The 26,007-nt window shown below is 41.4% G+C and overlaps 1 protein-coding gene across 3 annotated transcripts in view; it reads left to right on the top strand.

Annotated features, from left to right (window-relative positions):
- The first annotated feature begins 2,709 nt into the window (after positions 1-2,709).
- FAM53A (family with sequence similarity 53 member A) overlaps positions 2,710-26,007 on the top strand; it is a 72,798-nt gene continuing 49,500 nt past the window's right edge. The window contains exons 1-2 of one of the 3 annotated variants that reach the window (XM_086611796.1): positions 2,710-2,754; positions 24,940-25,182. In XM_086611796.1, coding sequence (XP_086467922.1) covers positions 25,105-25,182 — 78 coding nt within the window. In that variant the 5' untranslated portion in view covers positions 2,710-2,754; positions 24,940-25,104. Of the gene's footprint in view, positions 2,755-3,081; positions 3,106-4,007; positions 4,030-24,939; positions 25,183-26,007 lie in introns of those variants that run through there. The other 2 variants (XM_086611797.1, XM_086611798.1) reach the window with 2 other exon arrangements.

Genomic DNA, 26,007 nt, shown 5'->3' with positions numbered 1-26,007 from the left:
GGTTTTGGACTACAGACAGTTGAAGGCAGCTCCGCTCCAATAGAAGAGAGGATCAGCCATTGTCACAATGGAAAAAAAAAAGCTAATAAAGTTGGAGAAAAGAACAGAAAGTGATGAAAGAAATCAAGAGAGAAATCACAGGGGAGCTTTACAAAAGAAGAGCAAAAAGATTTAAGAGCTATCTAATCCATAAGATAATTTAATTAGTGGCAAGCTTTTACCGTGCTTGGCAATATCCAGCCTGTGGAAGTTGAGAGCAGAAGCACTGACTGCTGGGGGAGTGCGGCTGTAGCTCCTTTCACATGCCTCCCCCATCGCTGCAGCCATGTCTGGAAGTAAACAGCTGCAATCAAGAGGCAGTTCAGTTTCAGAAACATGAAGTTCCCTCTGTTTTTACCTTATTTGCAGCAGAAACAGCACAGGAGGCTGTGGCTTAACTGAGAGAAACATTAATGTTTCAAAACTACGAAAATGGTTGAACTTGTAGGTGAGGGAAAACCACAGTTTTACATCAAAATCTCACACCTGAGCTGCTAAACTCCATTACAGATATAATGGTTGTGAAAGATAAAATTATATTAGCCCTTCATTTTTTAAAAATCTCTAAATCGTTAAATTCTAAGTTTAGATGAGGATTTAGCAATGAAATGCTTCAGGGATAACTTGTTTTCAGTGGGGAATTCTGTGTACAAAACTGATTACAGGACGGAGCCAAATCCCTGCCAAAGATACGGGCAGGATCATGAAAGCAGATGAACTACAATTTCCCATGCACTAGAATTCACAATAAGGCCAGGAGCAAAATGAGCACAACTAGAAAGTATTTCAAGAGCCAAGACTGAACTATGGGAGAAAGCTGTTTACTTTTCTCTGTGTACTTTTAATCACTTGCAAGATCTTTCTAAAGAGAGGTAGGTGTTGATCTAACAGAGAACTAGTACACTAATTTAAATATTCATTGTATCATTTGGGAAAGTTATCTTGGAAAGCTATTTGAAAATATTTCAGCCTAAGCTTTATCAAAACAAAATAAACATGTAAAATTTTCAAGGAACTGAGTACTGTATAGGGTGTAAATATGAGAGGACAGCGATGAAGAACAAGCAGCAAAACCTGGTAATGCCGTTTGAAGTAAAATTGGTATTAAGTTATTGGTCTCTTAAGGTTAGACTTTGAAAGCCTGGAGAATAAACAAGCTGAAGTAAGGATGTCTCAGGAACACAGTTTTGATTTGGACTCAGCATTGCAGTGTTAACTCAGGTATTGCAGCATTGTCTTGTAATTCAGCAAAATCTTGCAGGAGAATAAGGTAGTCAGTCGAAAAACTTCTGGGTCAAAGGAAAGGTGAGGGAGTGAAATACAACTCCATGTGCAGACACTGAAGAACAGGTTGCAGAAAGTTAAGTAACAGATGCTTGTTAAAAGAGCTTGCTAATAGTCACCATTAATAAAAAATACCTGTGCCTCAGTAATGTTAGGCCTGTAGGCAACAGTAAATCAGGGTTTGGTTTCTCATGATGTTAAGGATTATCCATCTACATAAAGCAGCCTCTGCCCTGACAAGCGTACAATGTAATTGTTGTCCAAACACATCCCACTTCCTCACTATGGTTGACTCATAACTGCTTTTGAAAAACTCCCATAGGAATATTTCTTGCAGAGTAAGAAGCAAGTGGTTTGGTTTGTTAGGTTTTTTTGGTGGTTTTTTTTTTTTTCTGGCCTCCATTTTGAGAGGCAAGAGAAGATGGCACCAGTTCGGGTCCATGCAGGACCCCTTTGGGAAAAGCAGGTTGGTTTGGAAACTGCCAGCGGAGGGAAGCGCGGCGCAGGCAAGCAGAGGGCAGTGTAACCACACCGTCACACGGCACAGAGCAGCCCGTCCGCGGAGAAAACCGGGAATAATCAGCTACGGCGAAGGTAACTGAGGCAGCAGGAGCTGCTTAGGGCAACCCATGGCGATGGCTTGTGGGGGGAAGCCCCAGGTGGCATTCCTGCTGCCTCTGGCGCTGCCACAGGCGCGGGTGTGTGAGCACCTCCACCGCGCTGTGGGAAGGCTCTGCCACTGCTGCCAGGCTGGCTGCAGCCACGGCTGGCTGCAGCCACCTGGGCCGGGCCGGGCCTCGGCAGCGGCCACCACAGACCGACAAGGCCTACACCCAGCGGGGCAGCCTTGACCGGCATACTCGGGCCGCGCTGCGGGCAAGGGGCAACCCCCACGCCGGCCCGGCCCAGCCCCACCACCCGGAGGAGAACAGCCGCCCCCTGTTCCCGCCCGCTCCACGTGCGCATGCGCAGCGCAGCCCCGCGCCCGCACACCGCTGCGCCACACGCGCACCAGCGCCCTCATTGCGGCTCCATCCGGGGACGCGATGACATCATCGCCCCTCCAGGCGAGAGGCACCGCTTTCCCCCCCTCCAGGAGCGCCCCTCCACGCGCTCCGCGGCTAGCCAATGAGAGAAGGGCGCCGCGCCGCCGCAATGCCTCCTGGGAGCTGTAGTCCAGCGCGGCCTCCCCGTCCCATCCGGCGCTACAGCTGTGCGACCCTGCCGGGAACGGGCCCGCCTCCCGCCCCTTGTGGGCGGGCCAGTGCACCCCACGGCCCTATGGCAGAGCGGGTCAAGGTTCGGCGAGCGGGCGGCCCAGCCAATGGGAGCAGGCAGGTGCCCGAGGGGGTGGGGCCGGCTGTGTTTTGTTCAGTTGCCGTTGAGGAGCCCGGTCCATACGCGGAGGGGAGGCGGCCCGGGCGGGCGCAGGTACCGGTGGCCCGCGCTGCGGTGGGGGAGGGTGGGGGAGGCCGCCCCTGCCGGCAGAGAGCGAGCGCAGCCGGCAGGTAGCAGCCGTTGAGGCGGCTGGCGGCTCGGAGGCAGTGCCAGGCGGAGCGGAGGCGGCCAGGCCCGGACCCCTTCACGGAGCACGGGCGGCTGCGGGGACCGGACAGCTCTCGGCGGGCGGGGGAGCGAACGCCGCCCGGGCCGCTGCCCCGTTGGGGGGACCCCGCGGGGTGAGGGTGCCACCCCGAAGCTGCCCTTCCCCGCAGCAGCAGCCTCCCGCTGCCCCAAAGCTGCGGGCTGCTCGTCTCTTTAGTTATACGGACCGAAAGATAAGTAGGTATAGGTGGTGTATTTGTTATTATTGCTGGGGGGGCCGCGCTCCGTCGTCACAGCCGGAGGTAAAGGAGAGCCCCCCTTTGCCCTGCCGTTAGCCGGAGGCTTCGTGTGGAAGCGAAACGGTGGCTGACCGCAGCCCTGGCAGACGATTAAAAAAAACCCAAAAAACAACGAAACAACCCAAACCCCAACTTATTAACGTTAATAACCGCCTCTCGGGATGGGAATTAGGTGGGCTGCGCGGCGGTGCGGTGTCTCCCGGCGCGCAGCGGGGCTCCTCCCGGGGAGGGCTCCGGCCTGCGGCGGCCGTGCGGGGAGAGGAGGGAAGGGGAGGGCAGGGAAGGGGAAGGTCCCCGGCCCCCGCAGGGCTCAGCTGGGCGCGGGCATTCCTTTGTGCCGCTGCCCCGCAGGACACATGTCTGCGGGCCCGTACCCCGGGGTTTTGAGGCCATTCTCCCCCCCCCTTGCTGAAGGATAGAGTTACGTCAGTGTGGGTGCGTGTTTTTCGACAATAGCTGCCTTCCACAATGATTCCTGGGTGAAAACGGCGATTATTTTCTTCCTCCTCCTCCCTCAGCAATAGGAAAGTTGATTTTTATTTTATGGCTCGTAAGTGTAACGAGCAGTTGGGTTAAAAAGTCAGAGATGCACGAGTGAATAGGCTCTTTGTGTTATTCCGGTTTTTCTAAGGGCACTAACGTGGCTTTGTTCTGATTATTTGGGCTTATTAAATGTCCTCTTGCCTGCGCAAAGGCTAAATAGGAATGCGCTGCTGAAATTTTGGGTGCTGTTTGAGGAGGTCGCCTTCGGTCTGGTGGTAAAGAGAGGGCGGCCGTTGCAGAAGATCCTCTGGGTTGGCGTTGCGTCAGTTATCTGAACTCCTCTGGTGGAGATGTGAAAGTTAAGGCGTTTTCTCTTGAGGTAAACGGTACATCCATCGTAACCGCTCAGAAAACAGCTGTTACGGAAGTCGTGCTTGGTTGTGGCGCGGTGGGTGACTTTCGGGTTGGGCCAGATACGACGCTGGCTTTTCATGTGCACGCCGAGTTCCAGGCCTGGGGATGAGCTGAGCCAGCTGGTCAAGTCTATTTTCTAGTTCACTGTGCTTACATTAAAATTAGCTCCCGAGAACGGTTATTACAGCCTTTACTGTTACATTGCCTCCCATTCATACGCCTGACTCCTAGAAAATATTTTGGTCAAAGCCGTTTTTGGCGAGAACCGGTAAGTTTGTGTATCTTGCGGCAAGCCAAAATGTTTCTTGATGTGTTCTAATTGGGAATAGTCTGTTTGCCTCGAGTTGGGCATATGAAATCTGGAGTACAATGTTTGCTGAATAGCAGAAACTTTCCTAATGAAGCATGTGACTTGATCTGGTTTTATTGGAGGTGCAGCGTACATGATCTCGCCCAAAGAGCTTGTGTCTTCACGATTACTGTGCTTCTGAAAACGCCTGGAAGAATTGTACTCAGAGGCAGGAGGTCACTGTGTGTTCTGAATACATATTCCAAGTAGTTCTACATAGGCTGGTGGAACTCCTAACTAGAAAATGGATTTACTGCTAATTTATTTTGAATTTCTGGGAAATACTATTCATGTTAATATATCTGTTATTTTTAATCGTCCCTATTTTTTTGGTCAGTGACAAGATTCTACCCTTCATTACAGGGAAATACATGCTGCCTATTAGACATAAACTTAAAATACTGATCTGCAAGATCATCTCCTTAATGATATCCTTTCAGGATGGTCCATGCTGTGGTAATCTGGCTGTCCTCTAGCGGCCTTTACCTGCCAGTGTGTAATCCAGAGTTATTGTTTCTCTAACTTGAGAATTAAAGTCAATAAAATAATTGTAAAGAGGTATTTTAAATTTGGTGTAGTTAAACTTCCCTCTGTCCTCTTGAAAGACTGTTTTTCTGCGGGGTGCTATGATTCAGAAGAATGAGGAGGCTCAAAGAAGAAATATTGTTTGTGTTCACAACCATTGTGTTAAGCTTTGGAAGTTTAGTATACGGCATAAAACGATATTTATGAAAATGTGACGGACAGATAAACCAAAAGCTCAGTGTTACTGAGACGACTGCAATTTGTTGCATGGATTGCTTTATTCTAAAAAGGCATGAAGGATTTATTCTTTCCTATAGGAATTCCTTGAGAGTCTGGTAGCCATTACTGTAGCTCCCTTTTTTAGTGCCTTCTCTCTTTCCCTTCCCTGTTTTCTCCCCTTTCCTCTGTTGCCTCCCCCAATCTACATTCCTTTGTGTTAGCAGTGATGATGGCAGTTCTAGTCACCTCCTGTGGTTTGATAGATTATCCCCTTTAGAAACATGGTGTACTTAAAACTTTCCAAACATGATTCTTTCCTTGCTCCTATACTTTTTTGGTGCTGGTTTTGAGTTTTGTTCTGAGAATTTGTCCTTTCTGATTATGCCTTGAGTTTTGTTAAATAGTAGTAAGAAGTCTTGCTAAACCTGTAGTGGAAAATACTAGCATTTATGTTGTGATATACTTTTCTTTTTGTATGTTTTGAAGGTTGTAATATAAACAAATCTTGCTTTTTGATGACAGTGACTTTCCCTCTCCCCTACAAGGCTGCAAGTTTTATTCTTTCTTTTTAGAGAAAACTTTGCTTGCTTTAAACTTTCATTTTTATTTTTTATAACACAAACTTGTTGGACTATTTTTAGCTTACTACATTCTTGAGATCTGATATTTGTGTAAGAATGATCTTACAGGTAAATGTTCATAGGACCTTGTTTTTAGTCTTACACAATCTACATATAAACTTAAATTTTGGAATATTAATATTATGGCAGAACATGCAAGAGATGATTCCTGTCCGTTACGGAAGTAGCTGTAACTTTTATTCTAAATACTGTAAGTAGTATAAGCTTACTGAGCAGAGTGAAACTCCACATAGAAACCTGTGAAGAGCTTTATGAGCACTCCTGAAGGAAGAGTTAATGAGCAGAAGGTAGCCCTGTTCATTAATTGTAGGGGAGAAATTCATGGCTAGGCAAACACTACTTGAACTCAGTGTAGCGGCTGATATTTTCTTGCTAGGTAAGTTGTTTTAATCTGTTGACTGTGTATACCTGAGAGGTGGCCATTTATGTTGACAACTTGTTTTTTGGTATGACATGAAGTTTGTGTGGTTAACAAGATATTAGCCGACAGTGAAGTGTTGCAATTCAAGTGATGAAAGAGAGTCTGTATTAAAAAAAAATAAAAATCTATGCTTTGTTGGTTTCTCTTAACTGTAAATACTCTGCTAGGGGAATTGAGACAGTAATATTTTCAGAAAATGGTTTTCTTTAAGAGTTTTCTTTCCCTCTCAAAAGGAAGCCTGTAAAAAAAAAAAAAAGAGAAGCCTATTTTAAGCTGTCTTACGAATTTTATTGTGATGACCCAACTGGATATTGCAGTACTGTTGAGTAGAGAAAAACCTGAAATTGAGGTAACTGTCTACTCTTTAATATTGCCATTTCTACACTTTCTGCTGTTTTGACTTTTCTGTTCAGTCAGTTTGGGAAATAATGTCATCAACAAGCTGCAACAAGCTCCTCTGCAAACTTCCGATGTTTTGTAGTGGGCAGAAATAACTTCTGAAGGCCATGTTTCTGCTAATTTTTAGGTTGAGGGGAGGAAGTAGGCAGAGTTGTTACTAAATACATTATCTGGGTTATGGCTCTCAGTTTACTGACAGCAGTATTTTTTTAAGCAAGCAGTTAAATATCATGCTTTAGAACATATGAAATGTTTTAGTTAGGAAACTTGCTGAGTTATAAAACCAAAACTAATATCATTGACTTTCCAGTGTTTGAACTTGATATATTTTAGTGAAACACAGATCATCACTTACGTTTTGCTTGTTGGGCATTAACAGTAAGATCAGTGGTTCTGGTTACTTAATGTTAGCATTGTTGCTCTGAATTTGGGATGGCAACCTTGGTTGAAGTTCCTGTGGAAAATTAAACTCTAGTAAAGTACAGGGAAGAATACTTTCGATGATACATCAAATTGCAGGCCTAGAGCCTCGGACCTACTCAGTGATGGCAATTGCTCTTCAATGTGTGTAAGTCTGTCTGTACAGATAGAGCTAAGAGTGTGAAATCAAGCAGTATTTTGCCTAGAGCCGTCATTAGAAGTGTCATTTGCAAAACTGACTCTGTACTAAGACCTGCATGTCATTGTGGGAAAGGCATTTGAGATGGAAGAAAGCTGTTTCTGCATTTGTTGAGCTTTAAAATTGGAACCCAGCTGGTACAGGAAATAGTTGAAGAAGTAACTGCAGCACCGCTGTCTATACCTTCATTTTTGTGCTTTAGACTGAGGTCTGTGGTGCTGGAAGACAGGATCTGAATTCCTTTTTTTCTGAAGAATACTTGTTTCTCCTTAACACCCCACTCATCCAGCCAGCCTTGGCAGCTGGCTTGTTGTTTATTTGTTAATGCACTTAAGTCTTCTGGGCTTCTGAAGGATGACATTTATAATTTGGAAATTTCTGCACTGAAGTTAAGATGGGTTAAATTTAAAAGTGAATAAAAATCTTGACTGTTCTAGTAAGACCTTATAGAACAAGGCTGTAGCTTCTCTTCTACTGTCGCCTCCCCTTGAGCCATTAATGAGAATAATAGGAACTTCTGTTGGTGTTATATTAACTTTAGGTCTCTAATTTGCATCTCAAATAACATTGTGAACAGCATTAATGCCTTTGAGGGGTTTGGGAGGTTTTTTAATTTGTAGGGTAAATGTATTTTTTTAACCTAATAGGGCAATTCAAATTATTATTGCAGCATGTTTAATTTTTGCTCTGTGCAGTTCGTGTTGATGACAATGGCACTAAATCATTCCTTCAGTATGGTGCACATGTGTTATGTTTCACCTTCTTAATTGTGGCTTTAGATTCTGTAGTAGTCAAGTATTCCTCCATTTCATATAGTTCTGCTGGATACTCAGTGGTATTTTCATTCTTTATTCTACCCTCCAAAGCTTGCTTATAGGGAAAATTTTTGTTTTAAAGGTACTGCTTCCTTTAACTCCTGCCGTTTTCCCAATGAAAAATGCACTTTTCTGTCTGTCTTCAAGTTTTGTTCATTTGATCTCTTTTTTATATGGATGAAAATGTATATTTAAGGAAGGATGCAAGTGACAAAAACTGTGTATTTGGATTTGAGAAACCCTGTTGCTTTATCACCTTCCACATTCCAAAAGTAGCGTGCAGAATATGAAAAAGGTTGAAGTTAGGAGCCTCAGGTGAGATGTAGATGATGAATCAACACAGAGTTTTGGAAACGTACTTGAGGCTGATGGATCTGGATCTGCTGAGTTCTGTCTCTTGCAGCTCAACATTTCTTAGTCAACACATAGATGGCTGCTGAGGTTGCAGGTGGTTTTTGTGTCATGGTATGAACCAGCTTTGTTTTCATAACACAGGAGATTTCTGCTCTATGGACTGTTTGAGGGTGAGATTTTTAAGTGAGGGTCTCTATTTAGGTACCTAGGATCTACTTCTATTTGTATGGATCTATTCTATTTCTATTTTGACAAACTGACAGAATTACAATCCCAGTTCAAAAAGAACAACCTTTTTGCTCAATTATCCCTGTCTAATAGCAGTGGCAAATAATTATTCATTATGTCCTATTTGGAATGTAGTGATGTGTAAGCATGCCTCAAAACTACTGCTGTGCTCCAGAGTGTAACTTGATGCAACATTTAGTAAGTGAGGAGTAATGAAAACAGCATTCAATAACTTAGTTACATGAATTAGCTAAAATATGGTATATATTTCTTCTATTGGGAAAGGGGAAAGGAGTGGATACCTAGGGCCTCATCTTTTTGTTTTTTTAAGTGATGAAATGGAACGACAAAGTTGAAACTTGAATTTGAGAAGTGTGAGTAACTTGGAGGCTAAACTGAAGTGCTGTTGCCTGCTGTAAGGGGCTACTGAAGGTTAAGATACAATAGCAGAGTTGCTGGTTAGAAGAAAATATTGCTGGCGCTAGAAGGTGTGTGGAGCTTAGCTTGCTTGCTCACTTCCTGGTATGTGGGGTAGTCCACTTGAGCTTGGCTACATGTGGGCTTGCTTACCTCCTCTTCTTCCATTAGCCCTCCCTCCTGACCAGACCTGCCTGGTTCGATAGTTGGGTAAGAAACTGCTGAATTCCTGGAGGGTGAAGATGGACTGTTGCTGCTCTCTTATTTTCGTGTTTCACAAATCAGAAGGATGGCATTTAAACAAAGCAGACAAGGATCTGCTTAAATACTTGTAGCACTGAAGCTATTACAGAGGATGAAAAGGAATAGTACTTAAGTCTCTTAAATGGTATATGCTTCATAGGTGTCCTGTTTGTGCTTGAGCTCTTAGAGTTAATTCTCCTGCAGTTTAGCAACTTTAGTTTTTGCAGTTTAAATGTGAGCATAACTTATCTGAGGCACAGACTTCCTTTGACTGGCTGTAACTAATGCTGGCTCCTTCAACTCCCTATCTGTAAAATACTGGATGTATTAGATTTTATTTTGGGGCATTTGATTTGAGTGCAGCGTTTGCCATCCTCAGGAAGACCTAACCAAGCCTAAGGCTGTAGTTGTAAAAGGTGCCTGCGTATGTTTGTGACACTGCATCGATGAAAGCCATTACATCGCTGTTGTAGGTTGTTAGAAGGCTACACACGTGTGTCCTTGTGAAGTAATTGGCTTCTGATTTGTGTTGATCAGAGGAGAAGGATACAAGGATGCCACAACACTGCTGAAACTTGTGTGCTGCCATGGGAGGTGATTGGAGTTGATTTATTTCTGCGTGAAGAAGGTGAGGCAGGTGTAACTTCTCTTTTGTTGTATAGTAAAATAACTCGAACATGCAAATCCTGAAGTTTTAATTTGAAAAATCAGAAGAGTAACTTCTAACTCGTTCAAACTAAACATACACTGTAGGAGGATAAGGAAAGGTGTATTACAGTGACTTGAGGTAGTCACTTAAAAAAAATTAAAACAAATAGAGCTGAAAAAGGTGTAGACTGATTATGAGCGTCCCCTGCCCCATACCAGTGTGGCACATCTAATGTGATTGATAAAAGAAGCTTGAGCAGCTCTGCTTTTCCTCCTGAGGACTTTACTGTCCTCAGCATTAAAATTTGTTCTGAATAAGGAACTAAATGTCTTCTTTACTGCAGGTCAAGCTTGTTGCTTAATTCCCTGGGCATGAGGGACAGCTGTTCTTTCCCCTGTAGTAATCTTTTTTAAAAACATTTGAACTGTTCTTTGTCATGCTCCTGTTTCCTTGTGTCTTGCCCTCCACCCAGCAGCCTTGTGATATTTTTGGCCTAAATAAAACTAGTGTATTCAGTTCTTCCCAAGAGGTCTTGTTTTTTCGGCTCTAATCTTTCTTGTTCTTCTCTCAAGTTAGTTCACATTGGTCTTCGAGTGTGGTGCTTAAAAGCCCAACTTCGTGCTTCAGCTGAGACTTTCCTGTGCTGAGTGGAGGAAAAAGCCTTTTCCATGTGCCCTGGAGCTGATATTGCTGTTTATGCATCCCCATACATTTGACTTTCTTACAACAGCTTAACGCTTGTTTCAAGGTCAGCTTGTTGATCCCACCTAGCCCACAGCTTTCTTCTGAAGAACTCACCTTCCTGTTTGCGCAGTTAATCCTGCCTGAGCGTACCTTTCAGAACTGAATTGTATCTTATTTCTTGCAGAACAGTTTTCCAATTTGTCAGCATTACGCAGAATTTTAATGCTGTTGTAACAAGCCGCCTCTGCCAGCAGCGGATAGTGAGAAACAAAGAAATCGGTGAACTGAGCCAGGTTCCTCTTCCGTGTGTTCTTCCATGCTCTGCTGGTAACTGCTCTCTGGATATGGTTGTCCACTGAGTATCGCATTCACTACACAGCCTTTGCTTACTTTCCAACAGCAGAAGTCTTTAAACTTAGGTGTATGCTCTCCATAGATTCTCTCCTGTCCCTGAACGCTGTTATTGTGATGTCAGAGTGAACCTGGTGGGTGCTACTCCTCTCCTTGCTGCCTTTTAGTGCTCGCGAAAGGTTCCTCCTCTTCCCTGGGATTCTTTTGGAATGCGGGGAGCTGGAGGGACTTGTCACATGAATTTTGACCTTTTTCTGAAGGCAGGTACAGAATGAAGGCAAGCCTAGCTTCAGAAGCTGATGTCCAAAACTTTTTTTGAAAAAAGCAGCTGGTTCCTGTCTATACTCAAATATATGTCATACCAGCCTAAATGTGGTACCTTGCAAATAATTCCAGGTGTTATAGAGTGACTCTGAAGTCATCTGTAGTTAGGGTTGTTTTAAGCTCTCAAATCTTGAGATGAAACTGCTGCAGCATCACGAGCTACGAATTGAAGAATAAGCCCCACTAGTTGAGGTTAACTTTTCTTTAGGATGCTTTTCTTGGATTTGTGTTGGGAAGTATTTGTCGACACCTCTGTGGGTGCAACTTTCTCTCTTTGAAGTCTTAGTTCTCATGGTATCTCCCCTGCCTAACATGATTCACATAATGAATCTTGTGCTTAGAACCCATAGAAATGGGTTTCTGTGAGCCCAGTTGGGATTGACACAGTTCTGTAAATACTCTTCACTGTTGCTTCTCCAGCATCTCTCCTTGTAAACTTTCAAACTACTTTGCATCTCGACCTTCCAGTAATTTCCTTAGTCTTGCTCTAATCGTTGCTCTGTTTATAGTCCCTGCATGTGACGTGTGGCAGTTTATGCTCATCACTCAGGTATACTTGAGCGTAGTTTAAGTTTTGATGTGGTTGGCTACAAGCTGGTATAATTAATCTTCCAACCATTCTTTCCACTGTGTGCTCTAAGCAGGTGAATATCTATCCTTTGAAATCATGCTAAAGATGTTGAATGTTTCTTCGCCGAGATGACTTCAGTGATCACTTTTAACCCACAATATGTTGCCAGAAAAGTAAGGCAGTGTCTCCTGGTGTTGAGAAGTTAAAGGCAATGTGGGTGTGTACCTTAGGCTGTTAATACTTTTTTGTATGTTGATACAGAGTGAAGTATAGTTGTGTATTTTTAATGTTATGAAAAAGTAAAAGAGCTTTTTAACTTATATTTGTGTAATGCTGCATCTTAAAAAGAAATCACTGCAAACTGTTAAGATATGAGTATCTTCATGCTATTATCCCAAAACTTCCATTTTTGCTGTGGAATAGTAAGACTGAGAAGTATCCCCCATATTATCCTTGAAGAGCTGGTGGCTGGCATGGATCAAGGGAGTGTGAAGTGAGGATTCATGCTGAGCTTGTGTGCAGTGTTTGTGCACTCACTTGTACAGCAAGGTGTATCCCAGTTCCTCAGGTTAGATATTCAGGGCAGGATTTACTTGCTTAGCTTCTAACACCTTCAGCTGAATTAGCTGTTCCAAGCTCCTTAAGAGTCAACAGAAACAGGGATTTTATAGTTAGGATGCTTTTTTTCAGGCTTGTTTAGATAGATGCATCCTGCTGGCAGTGATGCTACTAGGCAAGCTTGGCTGTAACGGAGGGTGGTACAGAGGGAACTGTTCATACGGGCTCTTAGAAGGTGGGATAATACTTGGTTGTGGGAGGTTTTTCTGTATTAAGCGCGATGCGCAAGTTTTAGTAATATAATCAGTTGCAAAATACCATGTATCCTTGAGACCAAATTTTATAGTCCTGTTAAATATACAGTCTTAAACTTTGGAACTGGTTGGTGGGACCTTCCCTTCCCCCTGATCTCAGTTGAGCACGAGATCTGAGAGGATTGAATAAAACCAAACCTGTTTCTAAATTCTCAGTTAGTTATTGAACTAATTGTTAAACTGAGCCAAACTGAAATGAGGTAAATGCTTCTGGCACCTGCAGAAAAGGCTGCAGCTGTCAAAACCTTGTTTATCACTTCAGGACTTCTTGAGTCCAGGTGCTCAGCCAGTGACTTCCCCTAATGCAGCGGTTTGATGTTTCATGTCTTCAACAGAAAAGATGTTATTGCTTTATGCAGACTATCGTATGCGTAACCTTTGCGTGAGTGAAGAAGCCAGAAACCCAGATGTAATTTCAGAGGCTTATTTTAAAGTGTGTTTAGATAAAGCACACTTCTTATCAGTATTGAAAGGTTGTTTGAAAGATTGAGAATGTTCAGGTGAAGAACTGAAAGGCCACACTTGCATCTGTCTTACTGTTGACTTTATCTGATAAATCTTTACTGTTTTGTCCTTCAACTTGGTTACTAGAAGCTGATCTTGTCAGAGTGCAGTCATCTGCAAACGTAATTGCCCAAGTGGGAGGGCACACATTTGCCTTCTAAGTCCTCATGGTCCTGTCCTCTCTTGCCCCGTTGTTGTCTGCAGGTGCGATATGCTTGACTTACTAGTCAAATGACTTACGTGCCACCATTTAGAGCTGCTAAATTTTGGTCCTGATCAGTGAAGATTAAAGCTAAAGGCTCTTCCTCTTCCTCAACTTTCACTTTTTACCTGGTATTTTTGGCTCAAATAAAATTGAATTATTCTGCCTTATACTAACTGAAGTGTGGTCCATAATACTTATGTACTGATGGACACCTCGTGTCTACCTGCTTCCCATACAGGAGCATGGTTTTGCATTAAGGCTTCATAGTCTGTACAGTATGAGTAAACTTCATGATTTGGAGTCCTGGGGACTTCTGTGAATCCACTTTGGCACATGAATCTCTCCACAGAACTTGCTTGTAGAATCAATGACTCATTCCTTAAATATCTGATAGTGTTGAGGTAGTATACCGTGAAAATACTGAACTTTTTCCATCAAGCAGAAGGTTGTCTTTCAGTATTTAAAGAAACGAAAAAAATCTCACTGATGTACTTAAAATAGTTAACTGTTTTGGGTTTTTTTCTGACTTAACATAGTCATTTTCTCTTACATGGTTTAACTTTGTCTCGTGAGCTTTTTTAATTCATGTAATTGTTACAAATGCTTGTTCTATATGCCTTCTACAATCGTGTATCCCTTGGTTTGTGGCTTGGTTCTAGCACAGCGTTTCCTGAATCCAGCTGTTGAGTGTTCTGCTGAAGGCTGAATGCATAGACAAAGAAAGTAGTTATCTTACTTTTGGAATGGTCTGGTGAACTAGGAAGACCTAAGCTACACAGCTCAACTGAACTAATTTTTATTGAAGTTCCTTAGTAAGTCTGGCAAGAGGGATGTCCCTGGTGACACCTGAACTAATATCTGAATCTAACACAAAATATTGACGTATGTCCTGCTTTTGTCTTCATACTTCATTCCATTATTTTAATGGACTTTAATTTGTGGTCTGTTCATACTTGGAGCATTTGTGGACTGTTGTAGTGTAGTAGAGGAGTATATATGTAATGCAGATCTTTTCAGAGAATTCACTGTTCGAAAACTCATGGGATGTGCAAAACAGAAGCTGGAAAGCAACAAATAGTTAAGTTGATGTGAACTGTTTAGTCAAAGTAAGGAGCAAAACCAACAAATTTTTCAAACTAGCATTCAGCTTTAGTGTTTGTAGTGTAATGCCCAAGACCTCTTTATGTTCAAGAAAATTACTTATTACTTGTAAGCTGTGCGATGTTCAGGCTTTTTTGTGAATTTTAATGGATCATATAACTAAATGGATGTTGTAAAGCTTGAGGGCTTTCAGTGTGCTGCCTCTTGAGGTGGTGTCTCCTGCCAGATGAATTTAAGCTTCTTGAGTAACAAATTACAGATGGTCAGCCATGATTGAGAACAAGTTTGGGCCATGAGAGGGAACTTGGTTGTCTGTTACATGTCGTATCTCGTATCTGTTCAATACATTTCCATGCTCTTTCAGGACAGATAATACAGCAGAAAGCTGTAACTACTGTATGTGAGCCCGCATAGAACTTTACTGTTTTGGAGCACTTCCTGTAATTTGCTTTCTTATTTAGACTTTTGGGTTTTATACGAAAATATGTAAACTGTGTGTTTGTCACAAATTGCTAAAATCAGGATCCACACATACATGTGCTCATTCAGTACAGTTACACAATGATCTTCTGGAGAGTTACGATTTTGAGACAAAGAATGAAACTCTTCTTACCCCACTAAATTTGGCATGGTACTTTGTCATGAGAGGAAAATATTACATGTAGTATGAAGAATTAGGACAGTAAGGCTTGGGAAGAAGTGTATTTCACGTTACTGTAAGCATTAAGATGTATGGATATTTATGGAACACTGCTAAGCACTTGAGTTCTAAATTTAGCAGTATCTGCAGTTCACCAGCTGTACTGTTTACTGAAAAATATTTGGACTACCATAGGTTCCTTGTTTTTACTTTCCATAGTTGTACGCAAGCTAATATTAGGGAGACTTCTCTGTGTGCAGATCATGTAGCTCATTAGATCCCTGAAATGCCTGAAGTAGCATCTTAACGCGAGTGGTTTTCACCTGGCCTGAGGCCTCCAGCAGGAATATTTCACACTTGGGATCATAAAAACAAACCTACTAGCTGGGCTTTTTATTTTAAACAAGCCAACCTGATGTCTGAAACTCTTCAGAATGAACCTGAAGGCAAATAGGAGGAGGTTTATTAGCTGTGTGTGTTTTGGGAGCAGGATGTCTGGGAGAGATTTGTATAATCCCTCAGCTCCAGACCCCGTAGGGTTTAGTAATGTAACAGTACTTTAGGCCTGATATTATTTCAGTCTGTCATGGGGGAGCACCGTGTGTGTGTAGCAATCATCATTGTCACTGCCGTACAAGTTAAGGGTCCGTGCTACATGTTTTTACGTGCCTGTTTCACTCGTCTCATTTTTAAGGGCAAACGCTAAGAGAAAGTAGGTGGTACTACTGCTCATCTTTATTTTTTTTCCCTGGCTTTTCTTCTCTGACTGACAGAGTGAAGCAAATATTTCAATAGCAGGGCCAGTTAATCTTCACATGTGTTATTCACAATCCGTGTAGTAAAATAAAATTGTGTGGGTCTTGTATGATCTGGATCATTTGCTTTAGTATGAGTGCGGTAGGCTTAAGTTGGTGGTATGTGTATTTCTTTAAAGACTAAAATTATCTGTATAAATTATTATTTATAATGAATCTGAATTTTGTATCTTGCTGGAGGCTTTATATACTAAATAAGTGCTTCCATTGGTTTTAAATAGTATACTTATAAAAACAGTATTTGGAGGTGGAAATTGTGTAGGACCTGAGCTCCAAGCTTTCAGTAATATCATAGACTGAAAGTTACAGTAATACTCTTTAAGTGGTGATTGCCCACTAGGTTTTGTTCTGAACTACTTAAACAGGCAATAATTCTTAGTTTGGAGCTAGTGTACTCTTGAAATAATGACTGTTAGCACATTTAATTCATAATTACGGCAAAAGCAGAGGGTTTGATGTTCATGTATAAAAAGCTCAGTAGATCAGACTTCCTGTTCCTTGATGCGGTACAGTGTAGTCTTGTGCTTTCTGCAGTCATGTTGAAAAGAGGGAGGAAGAAGAGTCCACGTCACATGTTGTAGGGAGCTGACTAGCCATGGGCCAACGCTGATGGCTAATTCAGGTGGAACTCCAAACAATATCCTTCAGAAAAACTAATGAAATCCTTGCTTCTCGTTTAAATAGTAGTTGATTATTAAGGAAAGAATGTGAGTAACAAAAGCATCTTGGACAAGCATCTCAGTACAGCATCAGATGCAAGGCACAGCTCATCTGTTGTCCTGTCTGACTGTCTGTGATGTGAACTCTAAGACTTTCTAAAGTTGGAAAGATATGTTTAAACCTGGGAAGCTGAAACTTCTTACTGATATGAGCTGGCAATAATAAATGCTTTAACCTCTGGCTGGGTAGAGTTCTTAGCCCTAGTTTTCTGTGGTGCTAGATTCGCTGCTTTAATTAGGTATGACCTGGAACAAGTCTCTTGAGCGTACTCCTCCACTGCTTCTGTTGCTTTGAGAAATATACTTTATAAACTGTGACAAAGGCTTAACATCCCCCATTTCTGCCCTTCCTTTGCCTTTCTGGAAGGAGGCTTTCCTCTTGGTTTGAAAACCAACCCAAACCACCTGATAGTAATTTGAGAAATAAAGGGTAGTATTTATTACAGACAGCAGTTCTGTGTGTAATAAAGTAAAATCTTCCATTTCTGATTCAAAATTTATTAAACAATTTTAGGTCTTTATTTTGTATGTAATTCTCAGCCAAGCTGGATGAATTCTCCATCTGAAGAGTAAGAAATCTATATGCCAAAGTATTACTTTAACCTCTTTCCAACACATCATCTGACTGAATTTTGCAAAGTGGAAACCACTGTCTTGAGCCAGGATATTCTCTTTGGTTTACTTCTGGTGCTTCTGCTTGCAGGTTTCGTCCGTCTCACACGGGAGGCTTTGAACAAGGCCTGTTTTTTCAATCAGAAAACTCAGAGCACTACTTGTTCCTTTTGAGTGCAAGGGATTCGCCAACATGTGTTGCATTCTGTCAAGTAAAACAGAGTCCAAAGGCTGTATATGATGGTTGAGGCTTCGCTTCTTTCTCATAGGTGTTCTCATATCTGAAGTGTGGGAGGTGGAGTAGCAATGACTGTGTAGGATGCAGCCTTATTTTAGTAACAGTTTATACTGTCACAGCTGTCTTAGTGACCAGTTGGTGTTAGAATGGTGATGCTTTAGAGTCAGAATGCTCCATAGTGATTTTCTGCATTTGAAGCAAGTAGACTTAATGTTTATTCTCTTCTGTCTCTGGAGGCAATAACAACCCAAATCCTTGTTTTTCTTTAGAATGGTGGAATATAGTCCTGGCTTGCACATTGAGTGAGGTATGTTCTTCATGCAGGTGGTTTTTTGAGCTGCTGATATTGCTTGTGCTTCCTGAGCCTGTGGAATATCTGAGTAACTTGACTCCAGTGGCCATCAGTTAATATAAAAGATGCCTTCTAGCGTATTTTTCTTGTCCCTTTTAGCAATTTTGTGCTGGAGTTGTGGCAACCTTAATCCGGGCTTGAACACTTCATATTATTGAGGCTTCCTTCTAATAAAAACTGGCTTATGAAAGCACTGCATGGAGAAAATGGAGAGATTCTGTAGCTCAAGAAATACCTGTTTAGTCTTGAAAAAACTCTGAATTGCACGCATTGGAACTAACTTCTTTGGCTTGATTTTTGGATTCTAGCATGTGTAGAGGGTGTTGAGCCCTACCTTGTTTTGTGTCACATGTGAACTCTTCAGGAAGAGGAACTACTATTTAAAAAAGATTTGCTAGATAGTTGTGAAACAGAATACAAAACATACTTATAAACCTTACTCTTTCTTCATCTCCTTTGGTCAGAAATTGTTCTTCCAATACACTATTTTTACGCTTTTTGTGGAGAACCTCAGGAAACCAAGGGGTGATAGTTAATTAGACATTAAGACAGGATCCCAACAGACAGGATCCTGACAGTATAGCATACTGGAAACTGAGATGTCCCCCTCTAGCATCTGTCCCCAAAACATTGATGGATGATTTTTCTAGCTGCAGGAAACTTTCTCATTAAAGCCTTGATATTTATTTTTTTTAGACTTGATGTGGAATTTTGGAACATTGCAGAATAACCACTCTGCAGATTAGTGCTAAAAAGGATAGAGTCCAAATAATTATCTCTAAAAGCCTGTTATCGAGAACCTTTCTGGGCTAAAAGTTATTAATAATAGCCTTATGTTACAAGGAATGCTTAGCCTCCCTGTGAACTTCTTAGCACTGTGGTAAATAATGTGTAGTTTTAGGAGCAGAGTGTTCTTCTTCCATTTGGAAGCTTGAATTTTGCATTGCAAGAAACTAGATGTTATGTAGTTGGTTTTTTTTCAGATGGCATAAAGTATTAGTTTTAACAGTTCTAAAAAGCTGGTCTTCCAACTTAGTCTTGCTTCAAGCATAACTAGGATGGGACAGACAATGCTCTGTTAAAACTTGATCAGTTTTGCATGATGTTTCAATTTTGAAACGCTTCTTGGATGCTGCAGAAATTGCCAGGAGGCAAAAAATCACATCATCTTTTCATCTAGAGTCTGGTAGCAAAATCGTCTAGATCTGGAGTTAGTACTGCTGGGGTGATTAGCTGCTTTGGCTTGCTGAAGCAGAGATAATATTTTAAAGGACCTACTTATCCAAATTGGAATTTTGACTCTAGCTAATCCTTTTCTTCTGCTGGGAGCTGGCTAAGTATGTCTTTATGGGATTGTTGGTAATAAAGGTTCCATGTAGTTCTCTGAGCAAAGAGTAGGAAATAATTTGAAGGAACAACCTTCTGTGTTCTAACTGGGTAATTTTAGTGCCATAGACAGAGAAAATGGAATTGTGATCAAGGAACACCTACATTTCTGTTATGGGGAAATCATCTAAAATCTTGTGATCTTTTCTTCTTTCTCCAAGATGGAACTTCCAGAGACAGAAGAAATTGTTAGAAGTGTTTCAAACAAATGTAAATTTTCCCAGCGAGATGAACTGTTGCTGGAACATTTTGTCCTGCAGGATGCAGAGGAGGAGGAGTGGGTTGGAAATGAGTCTGGCTGCCTTACTCTTCTAGAGCCAAGAAGAGATTTTTTTGAATTGGCTTTATGTTCTTGATCAGGACTCTTCATCACTTTGAAAGTAGGTTGTCAAATTGGATGAGCCTCTGACATCTTTTAATTGACTGAGAGGTTGGGTGATACGTATTTTTAGTAGTCTTCCCAAAAAAGACCCCAGTGATGTCACTGAGAAGATAGAGAATTCATGACACGAGCACTTCTTTCTCTCTCCACTCTTAATTTTGGCAGATATTTTACAAGTCATTACTACTTGTGACTAAACTTTTAAAGAAATAAAAACTCTCTTCTTTAGTAGTACTATACAGATAGAATAATAAATATTTACTTTTCTCAAACTTCAGAATGTGTCGTAGAATAGAACTTTAAATCAGGGATAATCGTGATGCTGATTCCATCATGGCTCGTTCTCCAACTGTGAGGAATGTTAGCTTTGGCTTGCTTTTGGAGTTAGGTTTTTATATTCCATTTATTTTATTCCTTTTCATTAGTCTACCTTTCAGCAATAAAAATAGCTTCTCTTTCTCGCCGCCTCTCACCTCCACCCCACAGCTTAAGGAGATCGGAGTAAGATTGTTTCTTACAGGACCGAGACTGACTAACATCTTTTCTTATGTGTGTTTATCTTGGATGGCTCAGCTTTCTCACTCTTCTACTTAATCAGGCTCCATAGAGGATGGTGTGCTAAGGGAAAGATGGCCATAATCTTGTAGGACTTCATCCAACTTGGAGCTCCAAGGGCTATTACTGTTACCTCAAGGCTTGGAGGATCTTAGTGTTTGAACTTGCGTGCCTGGCTCTGCTGCTACCTGTAGAGGCTTGGTGACAGCAGAGATGTATATCTTTGGAGGACATTTACAGGTTGTGTAGAAAGCAGGGCATGTGCTTACAGTAGGCAGAACTTGATTGTCCTGAGGTCTATGCCGTGAGGCAGCTGAAGAAATGCAAATTCAGCATGATCCACGTTTCCCTACCAAGGATGGTCAAAAGGTTCCTATTACTGAAAATCCAATTAGTTTGAAGTGCCAAGCAGTTTGAGAGGGATTCAGCCTGGTGAGCATAAAGGACGTGATAAGGAGAGATTGAAAAAGAAAGTTAGCTGCTTTCAAACAGCTCTGGAAAGAGAGCATGATGGAAAAAGTACGTAAAACAAACAGCTTACTGTCTCTGTGGGTACATTAAATACGTACCGCAGCAGAGGATCTTGAAACAAATGAACAAACCCCACCCCAAAATGTGAAAATACTATGAGGAGTTGTTTTTGTAATGTAAGGAACTTCCTTCTAGGGGGTATTGAGGCCCAAAAGCTTGTCAGGCTTGAAAGTATATATCGATGAAGTTTTAAAATGGCAACGGCATAGTGAAGCTAGAATGGCTTTTAAGAATCCTCTGCCTCCTCACAGCCAATATTAACTAGCAAAGATGGGGGAAGCAATTCCTGGTGGAGTATAAATAGCTCAACTAGAGTGAACCAGGACTCTGATCACTTTGAGTTGAGGTGCTGGGGCTGCAGGGGTGATGTCAGATCACGTGGAGCTGGTCAGTTTGGACTGGTCAAAGGAGTGTGAATTGGAAAAGGAAAACAGGAGCAAAACATGCTTAAACCTTACTTTGGAAGGGGACATCTAATTCCTAATTACAGGAGAATCTGCGTTGGCTCAGTGTGGGAAACGCTAATGTCAGCTGGCTTTCTTGTGTTGCTTTTTTCTTTTTTTTTGTTTTCTGATGCTGTAGTTGGACAGAGACCTCGGCAAGCAGCATTGGCATCCAGCAGTATGCCTGCATGAGCATTTGTGTCCAATTCATGGCAAACCAGACTGCGGAACTGATCCAGCTGGAAAACAATCTTTACCAGAAACAAAAGGAAGTGTTTTGGTTTTATCCAACTACAAAAATTCCTTGATCTAGTTCTGTGTAGTAGCAAAAATGCTTGTGCTGGCATACTGCCATGGGCAACAAATAGCCAGAGAAGACGACGTGTTGGCAGTGTGATGGCAGCTAAGGTATATCGAACTGCAACCTAGGAAGGCTAGATTGGTAGGAGTGTGATGAGGGTAACATTTTTTCCACCAAAATGTGTTACGTGGTCATTAGCAAGAAGGAGAGCTCAACAGGGACAGATGTGTAGTGTGAAACAGCAGCGATGTCTGCGGCGTATGCCCAGCTTGGTGGCTTGCTTTGGACCAGCGTTAGTCTAGTGCAGTGTGCTGAACAGCTAAGAGGGGCTACAGTTCGCCTTCTGGCTTTGGGTGAGAGTGGATTACTTCTGGGTGAGACTGGTCCCTGGTGTGAGGTGAAAGCACATTAATTCACTTCACAGGGAATTCACTTCCAAAGCATGCTTCTGTTCTGAACTAGAACTCATACTCTTAGAGTTTGTGCTTGGTATTGAGAAATGGAATTTCCTGGTGGAAAAAGAAGCTGGGAGCTGATATATGAAGGCTTGTCTGGCTAACATCACTTTTTCATCCCTATTCCATGTAGCCCTTAACTACCTACTTTAAAAAAAAATCTTTCTCAATAGAGCGTGTCTCATTTAAAAAAAGTATTATTGGTAAGTGTGAGTTGCTAAAATGAGAAACTTTTTTTGAATTTCCATTTTGCTTGTCTCAGAATTGATTGGGTTGCGCACAGTCAGAAAGGGCCTGAATGGTGGCAACTCTTAAGTATTACTTTCAGAATCTGGTAGGATTTAAGAATGTGGATAATTGTGCAATTCAGCTTTATTCTGAAAGTGCCATGCTTCTGTGATTTCATTTGCCTCCCCTTTGTCCTTTCCTGCAATTGAATGTATTGGTTCATTAACTGAAGACTAATGTCCTTCTGTCTGTTCTCTTCCTTATTCTAGCTCATATTATGCTGACTTAAAATTTCAGTGAAACTCTTGAAGATTAGAAGAACTCAGCAAAATATAACTACATTGTAGTTAATTGATTACAGATCAAAACCTTGATTCTCCCCTGTCTTTGGTAGTTTTATTGGATTTGCTTTTTTCCTGAAGGAAAAAACCACACAAATTCTTATATGGCCCTTCCAAACAGAAAAGTAATTGAACACCTGCTGAACTTTTCAGCTGGTTCTTAATAGTAGCCTCTTAGTTGTGGAAATCTTAATCCTTAAAATGAATCTGAAAGTCTTTGTGCTGGTTGCTAAGCTCCTCAGCTTCAGTATATTTTCAGTCTGTATATGGACAGTTTCTGACTCTGTCAGCCTTTCTTTTGACTCCTATTCTGAATTTCTAGATCTGGTTTAAAAGGGACATTACAATGTTTGATCATGCTACTCTAAATACTGCTCTGTTCACGCACTCGCCCTTAAACTTGCATGGCATTTCATGAACTGCACTTTGCTTTGGCAGATGCTTACATTGAAAAGGGTATATGCAACTTTTACCAGTGAGTGAACCGGAGTGGTTTCGATATTGGACTCAGTGCGATTTCAGAACAAGATGTGGTAAATATTTCAAGTTCTTCAGTGCTTTCCTGAAGAAGACAACACATTCAGTAAAAACAGACCAATGGAATCTCCAGATAGTCTGGGTAGCATTATTTATGGTTGAGGAGCACTTTTGTAAGCATTGCACCTTATAACAAATAAAAGTAGATAGGAGAATGGGGTCAAAAGATGGGCAGAAATTAAGATTGTGGGACAGCCCTCAGGCTAAGGGAGGCTGTTATGTAGCAAACTTCTGTGAAGGTGAAATACTATGTGGTTAGCATATGAAAATTATGTTTGAGGATGTTCTCAACAGCAACAGATTTAAAAGATAATCTAACATTACCGTTAATACTATTAATATCTTAGTTTTAAATGGGTTTAACTTGGGTCATGGACTCAAGTGGCTTTTTTCTTTCTACTACTCGTTATTTAAACAGCTTATAAGTAGAAGTGTGGAAAAGAGTGAATGAATGACCAAAAAAAAGTGTTTTGTGGAAAATTAATTTTAAAATTCTATTTTCTGCTGTTCTTTTTTTTTTACTGTAGACTTTAAAACCTTGCAAATGGAAGTACACTTCTGGTCCTAGCAGCATCAGTGTTCCTTCCCCAAGGCTCGTATTGCTTTGTGTAAATTTGGAAATACCTGTGTGTGTATCTTTTCCCCTTTTTTTATTTCATAAGCAGTCACTGAATATGCTTGACCAACTTGCATCATAAGTGAGAGTGATTAATGCAGGTTGCTAGTAGATCATCAGCATGAGTTGAGGAAAGATATTTTTATTAACACAGCAAGGTAAAGTTATGGGAAGAGGTGTGTGTTTGAAGGTAGTGTGAAGAAATTACAATTAATACTAATGTAGGTGTGGTTTTGAAAACTGGGAGTGAGTTTGAGAACTGTGATGAGCCTGAAAGACTTGATGATAGAAGAAGGAAAATGAACAAGCTGAATTCATGTGGATTTGTTATGGTGGTTCTTGAGAACTGGAAGAATGAGCTGGAGTTGAGGAAAGTAGATGTGCATTAGCTGTTGTAAAAATAACCAGATAATAAAGACTTCTGGAAGACAGTGAGGAATGATATTGCGGCAGTTAAGGGTTACTGATGCTGAGGGGAGAGGGTAAGAAATTGAGGAGGATGTTTAGGATAAGAAGGGGCAGCCAGTGAACTTAGTGCTTTTGATTTAGATTACTGCTCACAGAATAAAGATATCTAAGCTTTTGTCAGTGATGGTTTTATGTGTATGGTAATCTGTCCTGCTTACAAGTTTAAGATCGGGTGTTCGCTGACACGTAGCAATTACATAACCTTTGAAAAAGTAAAAGCACAGGGGATATATTAAAAGTAGCTGAGGGTTTGGAAAGTGGATAACAGCATTTGAGCTACTCACTGTTCCACTCTGCTTTTAAGGGTTTAGCAATGAAACAATATGGTAGAATGTCTTAAAATGGCAAATAGTGTTAAATATATGGAATGGTATGGTAGGTATCTGCATGTTTTCATGCTGTTCTAGTAACCTGGTTAAACCTTCAGTAGTGTTGTAAATGAGGGAAAGCTTAAGTCTTTCCTTCTGCCTTGGATAAGAATCCTAGGTAAAATCAGATTAATAGTAGGAAACAGCCAAATAATATCCTGATCTTTACTATGTATGAGTCTCATCTCCCTTCTGAAGTTGTAATCACTGAAATCTCAGTAGGAGTATTCTTTCATGAATAGAGGCATGTAATCTGAGATGCCAGGCAGTAGCATTGGTCAGAGCGATATGCTTGCACAAATGAATGATCCAAATGTGAGTCCTGCTAATACAATGCTAATTATGATGTACACCAGAATTTTTCTGACTTTTTCCTTTTTCTGCCCCGATTTTGCAGAAAATCAGACATGATACACTGACGGCATTTGGAAATAAACTTTGACAATATGATGGAAGCATAAATCTCAAGACTTTAAACCAAATCATGGCTCATGAGTATTGAAACAAGAGACTGAAGAGCCTCCAACACTTCTGTGTGAGCAGTGGAAAAGGAACAACTACCATGGTAACACTAATAACAGAAAAGCTGCAGAACCAGAGCTTGGATGATCTGACATGTAAAACGTACAGTATTAACCTGGTAAGTATCTACAAAATGACATGCAAATGTGAAATGCAAAGTAGATTACAGTAACTCAAAATAACTAATTCAAGAATATAGATCAGCCAGAATTCAGCCATTTTAAGTTAGGACTAGTTTGCAAGGTGGATGAGAGTTGTAAGGGGAAAAAGTGAAACTTCAGTGTATGGTCCTTCTGGAAGTGATGCTTGCTTATTCTCATGTCTTTAACCTTACAGCTTCATTTTAAATAATTAGCAAAAAGCCTGTTCTCGTCACAAAACAAAGTGTTCTAATGACTGAAAAGAGTTATCAAAACTTCTCAGGATTCCTTTTTCCCTAACAAAAATCACAAGTACTGGCATGTGGTGAAGTTTTCTTTGCTTCATATAGCCAAGTGCTTGATACCTGACACAGTAGTTGCTTACAAAATCAGTGACCACCATGTAGGTGACTATCAGCACTGGGCAGAAGGAGGACAGGTTGTCAGGTAAATACAGTTGAACTGAAAGTCAGGTTACTGACTACCAGACTGTTGATGCCAGTAGATCCTTGCTTTATCAGTGTCAGATGCCTGGTGTTCTTAAAAGCGTAGTAGTACTTGCTGGGTTATTTTCTGCTGGTTTGATCTGAGGGTCTGTGGTGTGGTTCAAACATGCTATTCAAACACTAAGGAATCTATTCTCTTCACATCTCACTTGTGAAAATGAGGTGATATCTCTGTTCCAAAGTGAGTAATGCAAGGTAGTCTCCTGTCAATTTTAAGTGCCCACCTGAGAACCCCGAAACCATATTCTTCATGTAATGCAGTAGCCTTGTTTCACTGACACTGATTGCAGTGGCACC

This window comes from Tauraco erythrolophus, chromosome 5 (genome assembly GCF_009769465.1).
Source record: "Tauraco erythrolophus isolate bTauEry1 chromosome 5, bTauEry1.pri, whole genome shotgun sequence".
NCBI lineage: Eukaryota > Metazoa > Chordata > Aves > Musophagiformes > Musophagidae > Tauraco > Tauraco erythrolophus.
Note: the sequence above shows the minus strand (reverse complement) of the source record. Positions and strands in the feature narration are given on the sequence as shown.